The sequence below is a fragment of the Terrapene carolina genome, unplaced genomic scaffold (genome assembly GCF_002925995.2).
Source record: "Terrapene carolina triunguis isolate 2854851 unplaced genomic scaffold, T_m_triunguis-2.0 Scaffold243, whole genome shotgun sequence".
In the NCBI taxonomy this organism is placed as follows: domain Eukaryota; kingdom Metazoa; phylum Chordata; order Testudines; family Emydidae; genus Terrapene; species Terrapene triunguis.
The window spans coordinates 905,657-914,493 of record NW_020664594.1 but is presented as its reverse complement, the minus strand read 5'-3'; the positions used below and the strand labels follow the sequence as shown (position 1 = coordinate 914,493).

The 8,837-nt window shown below is 66.6% G+C and overlaps 1 protein-coding gene across 1 annotated transcript in view; it reads left to right on the top strand.

Annotated features, from left to right (window-relative positions):
• Positions 1-201: 201 nt before the first annotated feature.
• The window catches only part of LOC112109120 (striated muscle-specific serine/threonine-protein kinase-like), a gene marked incomplete at its 5' end in the record, with an annotated part of 69,163 nt that continues 60,527 nt past the window's right edge, over positions 202-8,837 (top strand). The window contains 3 exons of the mRNA XM_026657434.2: positions 202-291; positions 1,687-1,870; positions 4,740-6,220. Coding sequence (XP_026513219.1) covers positions 202-291; positions 1,687-1,870; positions 4,740-6,220 — 1,755 coding nt within the window. The remainder of the gene's footprint in view (positions 292-1,686; positions 1,871-4,739; positions 6,221-8,837) is intronic.

Genomic DNA, 8,837 nt, shown 5'->3' with positions numbered 1-8,837 from the left:
GGCCCCCCCACTGGGGACGCTGGGGCTGACGGGGTCTGTCTGCTTCTGCCCACCCGTCCCAGGTGGGGCCTTGGCACTCGCCTTCTCCCGCCTCCCAGCACCGACCTGCATTAAGTGGGTTGGGGGTTCCCGGCCTGGGAGGCCTGAGTGGCGCTGCCCACCCAGCCTGTGCCCTCACCGCCTGCTTCTGTCCGGCTCCAGACTCGGAGACAGGCGAGGACGACGCCAGCGACCCCCAGGGGACGCAGCGCAGTGAGCTCCAGGACGAGACGCCTTTCAGCTCCCCCACAGGTGAGTGGGAGCCGGCCGGGGGGCTCGAGGTAGCTCTGCAGGGGCTGTGAGTGGGGTGGGGGCTGTGGCCAGTCCTGGCTCCAGTAGGGCGGGGGGGTAACAATGCTGGTTCTGGCGGGACCCAACTGAGAGTCAATTCAGGACAAATTGCTCAGAGCAGGGTAGTTACAGCCCCAGGCTGGGGTCCTTAGCACACCCAGGCACCAAACCAGCCCAACAGAGAGGACTTTGGTCTCACCCCACTGGCTAACCACAAGTCACACAAGCAATTCCCTTAGACACTCCAGTTTCCCAGTATCACCGCCAGTGCCACTCGTTATGGGGATGAATGGTTATGAAAACCAATACCCCAGTAAAAGAAAAAGGTTCTCCTGATCCCAAAGGGCCAAGCCCCAGACCCAGGTCAATATACAAATCAGATCTTACCCACAAATCACGCTGTTGCCAATCCTTTAGCATCTAAAATCTAAAGGTTTATTCACAAAAGGAAGAAGATAGAGATGAGAGTTAGAATTGGTTAAATGGAATCAATTACATACAGTGATGGCAAAGTTCTTGGTTCAGGCTTGCAGCAGCAGGGCCGCCCAGAGGATTCAGGGGGCCTGGGGTCTTCGGCGGCGGGGGGGCCCCCGCCGCTGAATTGCAGCCGAAGACCCGGAGCGGAAGACGCTCTGGGGGCCCGGGCCCCACGAGAGTTTTCCGGGACCCCCGGAGCGAGTGAAGGACCCCGCTCCAGGGGCCCCAAAAAACTCTCATGGGGGCCCCTGTGGGGCACGGGTCCTGGGGCAAATTGCCCCACTTGCCCCCCCCCCGGGCAGCCCTGTGTAGAGGTGATGGAATAAACTGCAGGTTCAGATCAAGTCTCTGGAACATCCCCAGCTGGGATGAGTCATTCAGTCCTTTGTTCAGAGCTTCAGTTTGTAGCAAAGTCCCTCCAGAGGTAAGAAGCAGGATTGAAGACAAGATGGAGAAGATGCAGCTGCCTTTTATAGTCTCTTGCCATGCAGCCTGTGCTTCCTTTGTTCCAAACACAAGCTACCCAGCACGTGGCATGAAAAAACCTTACAGTTCTGTCCATAGGCCTGTCCCTGCCTTGCTGAGTCACAGGGTGTATCTGCCTTCTCTCAATGGGTCAGTTGTGTAGCTGATGGTCCTTAATGGAGGTCCTTAGACACCTTATTTGACCCCCTTCGTACCAGATTTGGTGCCACTACGGGACCTTGGTTGCAACAATGATCAATACCGTCCCAGTTTATATTAATAACGTCACAGGGGGTGTCCTGGCCAGTCCTGGCTGCAGTCGGGGCGGGGGCCTGGCCGGTGGCAGCGGACAGGGGCTCTGGCCGGACCCCTCCAGGCGCTGCCTGCCAGTTCACCCCTCTCTCCTCTGCGCAGGGGAGTCGAACACGCTGGTGGACACCTCCATGACCACGTCGGCGCCGGGCCTGTCGCAGGTGGAGGAGCGCTCCAGCTGGTCGGGCAGCCAGCAGACCGTGGTGGAGAAGGAGACGGAGCCCGGCCTCCCAGTGAGGGGGCCCTACCTGCGCCCCGGTGGCTGGCAGCCGCAGGGGACCCCAAGGCAAGCACACGCGCAGGCCCCCCGCGGCGCCGAGGTCAGGCACCTGGGGGTGGAGCCGCTGCTACGGGCGTCGCGTGCTATTCTGGTGGGCACAAGCTGGGGGTCGGAGGATAGCCTCTCGGTGGCCAGCGACCCCTACGGCAGCGCCTTCAGTCTGTACAGAGGACGGGCGCTCTCGATCCACGTGTAAGTAGCTGGGGGAGGCTGCGGAGGGGGCATCGTGTTGGGCCATCTCCTCCCGACCCCCGCAGCCATCTTAGCCCTCAGCCTGGGGTCTTTCTTTGCCTCCTTTATCCCTGTGGGAGGACCGGGGCCTCTGAGCACGGCAGGCCCTGCCTGGGGGCTGGGGAGAGGGTTGGGGGCCGGGCTGTGCACCGGGCAGCGGGAGCTAGGGTGGAGCTGCTCTGGGGTGGAGCCCGGCTAAAGAGCCCTGGTTCCTGGGCCGTGGGTGGCAGGGCCTGGCAGGCAGTGTCACGCTCCCTGCCCCCTCCCCATTCCCTGTGCCCACCCCCCAGCTCTGCTGACTCCAGCACGGGGACAAAGCCACTGCCCTCCTAGCACCGCAGCCCCACTCTGCGAGCTGCTCTCCAGTCCCCCCAGCCCCACGGCCGCCCTGCTCCCCGGCTGGCTCCCGCTGTCCGAGAGCAGCCTCTTGGCCTGTTAAACCCAGGGTTGTGAGTTCAATCCTTGAGGGGGCCATTTAGGGATCTGGGGCAAAAATCTGTCTGGGATTGGTCCTGCTCAGATACCTCCTGAGGTCCCTTCCAACCCTGATGTTCTATGTATGGACCCTGGCTGGGATCCACGGGCAGGGCCCTCCTGGCCCTGGGGACACTCCTTCCAGCCCCGCTGCGGCCCCTGCCAGGCTGCTGGGACCTGCCTGGCCCGGGGGCGGGGGAGTGGGGGGGAGTGCTGGCTGCTGTGCTCAGGGGCCCCATCCCGCCCGCTCCTGCCACCTCCATCTCGCTGTCTTGTGTTCGAGGCTCCCCCAGGTTATCATCTTCATCGCTCCGCTTCCCACCCCCGCGGACCCCAGCCCGCCTCGCCCCCCGCCCGCGGGCACAGCCAGTTCATCCCCACACGTCCAAGGGGCTCGGGGGTCCGTGGGCATCCCGCTGAGACCGTGTGTGTCTGTGTGTGCCCACATGTGAATGTGTGTGTGTGCGCATGCCCACGTGTATGTGTGTCTGTTTGTGTGTGCATGTGTGTGCATGTGTGTGTGAGCATGCCCGTGTGTGTGTGTGTCTGGGTGTGCCCATGTGTGTGTGCACGTGTGTATGAGTGTGCCCACGTGTGCATGTATGTGTGTGTGAGCATGTGTGTGTGTCTGGGTGTGCCCACATGTGTGCACATGTGTGTGAGCATGCCCGTGTGTGTGTGTGTGAGCATGCCCATGAGTGTGTGCGTGCACTTGCCCACATGTGTGTCTGTGTGTGCACGCGGCTGGGTGTGTGATCATGTGTGTGTGAGCATGCCAACATGTGCGTGTGAGGGTGTCCATGAGTGTGTGCATGCACGTGTCCACGTGTGTGTGTGTGTGTGTGTGTGTCTGGGTGTGCCCACATCTGTGTGCACGTGTCCATGAGTGTGTGCATGCGCGTGTCCACATGTGCTTGTGTCTGGGTGTGTCCACGTCTGTGTGCACGTGTGTGTGAGTGTGCCCACATGTGTGTGCATGTGTGTGTGTGTGTGAGCGTGTCCGTGTGTGTGTGTATGGGTGTGCCCACGTGAGTGTACATGTGTGTGTGAGCGTGCCCACATGTGCGTGTATGTGTGTGTGTGAGCGTGTCTCTGGGTGTGCCCACATGTGTGTGCACGTGTGTGTGAGAGCGTGCCCACCTGTGCATGTGTGTGTGTGTGTCCGTGTGTGTGTGTATGGGTGTGCCCACGTGAGTGCACATGTGTGTGTGTATGGGTGTGCCCACACGTGTGCACGTGTGTGTGTGAGCGTGCCCACATGTGCGTGTATGTGTGCATGCCCATGAGTGTGTGGGTGCGCATGCCCGTGCGTGCGTGTGGCTGGGTGTGACCTGGGGCTGGGGAGATTTGCCTGAGTGCTGCGGCAGCGGGGGGTGAATTCCCCTCCCCCCGTCGCTGGTCCTGCCCAGGGCCGTTGAACCGAGTAACCCGACTGCCATAGTTCGCCCGAGCCTGCTCCCCGGTCGTGGGCGCCGCAGCCCCCCAGCAGGGCTCCAGCTCTAGCTACCCCCAGCTGCCTTGGCCGTGCCAGGCCCCGGGGGCTGCCGCCCAGCGAGCCCCAGGAGGTCCTGGTCTCACTGGCACCCACATCCGTACCAGCCCGGCCGTGACGCTTCCAGCTGGTCGGGCTCCCCCAGAGCCCAGGCTGTGCCCGCTCCGGAGCCAGGGAGAGTGCAGGCCCAGGTGCCCCCGGACCACACCAGGCATGGTAAGACCACAGCACCCCTGGCTTGCTGGGCACCGCCCGGGTGGTATCGCAGTGGGACAGCTCGTCCCCCTGGTGCCAGCCTCCGTCCCGGGCGCCAGATCTCAGATGGGCTTTAGACGGGGGGGCCAGGACCGCGGCCCAGAGACGGAGACGCCCCATTAGCTCCTCCAGCCCCTCTCCCAGGGCAGGGCAGGGCAGGGCTGGCTGTCCCAGGCCGGTTCTGGTTCCCTCGGGGAGTGGGGGAATGGGGGACATTCCCAGACGGATCTCCCCCACCCCCCGTCTTTCTGAAGTTTATCCAGCCTCGCTCCAGCTCCTGTGCCACGCCGATAGCCCCCTCCCCGGGGTCGCCTGCGTTCACATCCCGTCCCTGCCCTGGGCAGACCAGCTCTGCTGCCCTCGGGGGGCAGGGCTGCATGCCAGGCTGGCTCTGACACCCCCCTCTTTCCCTTCTGCCTGCAGCAGCATCCCCCAGGGCGGGTACAGAAGAGACGACCCCTCGGAGCTCTCTCCGAAGCCTGGTGCAGACCCCCCAAGGCCTCCAGCTCAGCCCCTGGCCTCCAAGCCACCCGTTCTCTGCCTGCCGTCTCCCAGGGTGGGCCAGTGCCCGGCCCAGCCGGCCAGCCGAGGTCCTGGCGTCCCCTCCCCCACGCCCCTGACGCCCCGCAAGACGGCCCTGATGCCGGCGGAGTACCAGGACACGGTCCCCGAGGAGTACGAGGCGAAGGTCCGGAAGCCCAAGTCTCTGGGGTACTCGCAGGCCAGCACGCTGGAGTCCCGGCCCCAGACCCCGCTGAGCGAGACCTCCAGCCGGGTGTCCGTGCTGCGGCCCTCGCCCAAGCTGGCGCGCTCCGGCTCCAAGATCTTCGAGAAGCTGAAGTACTTCGAGGAGCGCCGGAGGAGCCTGGAGCAGAGCGACAGCCCCCTCCCCGTCCACGCCTGGCTGCCCCTGCGCAAGACGCGCTCCTTCGACCAGCCCGACCTGGGCCAGCGCCCGCTCACGCCGGACGGCTCCCGGGAGGAGCTGCGGGACGGGGTGCGGTCAGAGATGGGCGGCCCGACATGCCGGCGCCAGGCCTTCCGCCACAAGGCCGCCTCGTTCGACGAGCGGGGCCACTTCGCCAGCCGGGTCGGCGACATCGAGCACAGGTTCTCCGAGGAGCTGAGCCGTATCAAGAAGACCGTCTCCAAGCAGCAGCTGATGAGGTCGCAGGAGCTGGCAAAGGCCCCCTCACCCCGGGACCCCAGCCAGCTCTCTGCCCCCCGGGCGCTGGAGGCACAAGCCACCCCGGCCCCGAAAGACCAGGGGCTCAAGGCCCCGCCGCCTGTGGAGAACGCGCACGGCACCCAGCAGCTGGCCCTGGCCAGCGTGGGGCTGGGGGGGCCCGGAGACGGGGCGGAGCGGGCAGCCACGCGGAAGCCACTGCTCCGGAGCTGCGCCCTGACCAGCCAGCCCCGGGAGGAGGCCAGAGCCAGGAGGAGTGGGGAGCCGGAAGGTGCTGAGGGCAAGAGGAAGGTGGAGCAGTGCCCCTTATCGCAGGCCACTCCGCTGGGGCGGGGGGACCTGCCGGAGGCCGGGCCCCCCGAAGGAGTCGCATGCCTGGATGGGGGCCCGACGGTCGGGGCGAGAGCGAGCCGCGATGGCAGGGCCCCCGGGGCTGGGAGCGAAGCTCTGACCACCAGGCCAGCAGGCCAGCACGGGCCGCATAGGAGGCGGGCCGCGGGCCAGGAGGTGCGGTTCTTACCCTGGGCCAAGCCCGGGCCGGAGCTCGGAGCTGGCCTGGAGGGGGCCAGGGCAGGGCCGCGTGGCACAGGCAGGGATGCCGAGCAAAGACAGCTGAAGGTCACAGAGAAGAAGGAAGGTGCCCGGCTGGCTCAGGAAGGGAGAAGCATCCGGAGCAAGGGGAAAGGCCGCCGGCCCCGGCCCACCTCGCCAGAGCTAGGTAGGGGCAGCCGCTGTCCTCCCCGCGGGCGGGTGGGGGCCGCCAGTACCCACACACAGGGCCCAGCCAGCCCCCCTCGGTCCCGTACAGCCAGGAGCCCCCCAAAGAGCCGAGCGCTTTGGGGTCAGAGCTGGGGGCAGGAGACCTGTGTTCAGTTCCCACCGACTCCTTGGACAAGTCCTTCAGGCAGAGGGGCTGACTGCTTGGGCTGCCCCATGGGCCCTGCCAGGGCCGGGGTGGGCGTGGGGTCGGGGGTTCCCCGTCTGTGCCATCCGGAGAGGCCAACAACAGTATCAGACACCCCAGCCTGAGCCTTCTCCCCAGGCCTGTGGCCAGAGCGCCCTGCCGTGCCCCTCCCTAGCAGAGTGGGGCGGGCACCAATGCACCCTGCTGCCCCTGCCGGGGAGCGTTACCAGTGAGGGGGGGCACGTACGTTCAGGCTGGGTCTGGGCAGCACCCGGGACGAGGGGCCCTGGCCCCGGAATGGGGGTGGGGGGTTCCCCTCCTGAGCTCGGCCAGTGCAGACGTTGCGTTTGGGGCTGGGCACACCGTGCTCTGCCCTGCCCCGATGGCGGGACCCCGGGGGCTTTGGGAACGTTATTTACCGTTGTGCTCTGAGCGGGCGGAGCAGAGGAGGGCTGGGGGCTCGGCTCACTGGGGTGGGTGCGGGCATCCGGAGGAGGGAGTGGACAGCCCCAGGGAACAGGGGAGCGGGACGTGAGCTGCAATGCCAGGAGCGTCGGCAGGGGCGCGCGTGAGGTGGGGGTTCAGAGCCAGGGCGGGAATCAGGCAGGGATCAGGGGTGCGGGGCCCGGCGGGATGGGATGGGAGCTGTGCCAGGAGGGGCTGGCTCCCCGGGGCATGGACAGGAGGGGATCTCTGGGTCCGGAGTCTCTGGCTAAGGACCCTCCCCAGAAAGGAGTCACGGGATGGGCATGGGGAGCCCTGTGGGTCACTGCAAAGACTGAGACTCACCAGGGCTAGGACCCCCCGAAGCCCGGCCTGTCAGGGCCCATGCCCTGGCTTCCCCGAGCAGGTGTCGGTCCCTTGCTCTGCCCTGCCTGGGCTCCATGGCACCCGGAACCCAGTTCTCCTGCCCCTTTGACAGCCCAGCATGCGCCTCTGCTCCATGGCAACGCCCCGCTCCCTGCTGGGGGGGGGGCGGACGCAGAAGCCCCTTGTCCCCCTTCCGTCCCAGCACATCAGCCGTGCCCAGCTGCCAGCCACGGGCCCACTTGCAGGCTGAGCTCCCGTCTTGAGCGCTTGGCAGCGTGGCTAGTTCCTGGCTTGGCAGGTCTCCTTCGCTCTGCCCGGTGCCCGGCACCGAAAGGCCAGACAGCTCTGAATGGGGACTGAGCCCAGGCACGCCATGTCCTGGGCAGCAATGAAAGCCACCTCCCCAAGGGCCAGTGGGCACCTGCTGTGCCCAGAGCTGCCTCCTGCGGCCTTCCTCGCGTTGGTTCGGGGCCCTGCATGCTGGGCACACGGATCACCCCCCCCAGGGCTGGCACCGCGGCACAAGGCCCTCCCTGGCCAGCGCATGAGCTGAGCACGCCCACTGGGCTTTGCACGACCCTGAAGCCTTCCTGGCCGGGCACAGTATTTTGCAGCCCTGAGCCCAAGCCAGCCCCTGGACTCCTGGCTAGAGAGGGCACAGTTTGCTCCAGCACCTCCCCAGCTGCACACTGAACCCCCAGGAGGCCCTGCTGTGGGGAGTGTGGGGCAGATCCCTTGGGAACCCCCCTGCCCTGCACGGGGGCCGGGAGTGGCCTGGTCACGCTGCCGGGCTGAGAAGCCAACGCAGCTCCCAGCGGGTGCGGCAGGGGGCCAGTCCCTGAGGCCGACTCGCCCATGAGTGCCCAGACGCCCGCTCCGTCACCTCTCCAGCTCCCTTTTCTCTTCTGAGCTGCCCCCGGGCGGTGCCAGGAGCTCGGGAACGCTGCCCTTCGCGCCCGCTCGTTGGGACGGGCGGAGAAAGGCCCGCGTGCCAGGCGGGGAACGTAACTGCGCTGAGGCCCTGGCGCAAGGCCCTGGCTCTGGGCGGTGCCCTGCTCTAGGCCGCGGAATAGCCCCAGGCCCTGCCCGCAGGCTGGGGGGCTGGAGGTGCTGGGGCAGCACAGGGCTGCATTGCTCTGCAGCAAAGGGAGCCGGCCAGCGAGCCGTGGGGGTTCCCGGGGGAGCTTGTCCGACGCGCGTGGGCCCAGACCCGGGGGAACCACCCCCCTGCCCGCCCCCCCCAGGCACACCCAGCCCCCCCAGCTGGGATTCACTGCGCTGAAGTGAGCAGCCCCCGTCACCAGGGGGCGCTCTCCCTGCTGCCTCTCTCTATGGCCCTTTCCTGCTGCAGGGACCCTGCTGCGGCTGCTCTTCGTGCCCTGCTCTATGGCTCCCTAAGGCCATTGTCCCTTGCATGGGGCGCCCTCTTGGGGCTGGCTCAGGAACTGCCTGCCCATAAACCTGGCTGCTGCTAGCGGGGGGTTAGTGGGGGCACCCAGAGGGGGCGTCTCCCTGGCAGCGGGAAGCCTTGTGGGTTTGGCTGGGGGCGCCTGGTGCCATCCCCTCCTCTCCTGCAGGCGGGACCTGCTAGCTAGCTAGTCCGTGTGCCCGACGCCCCCCC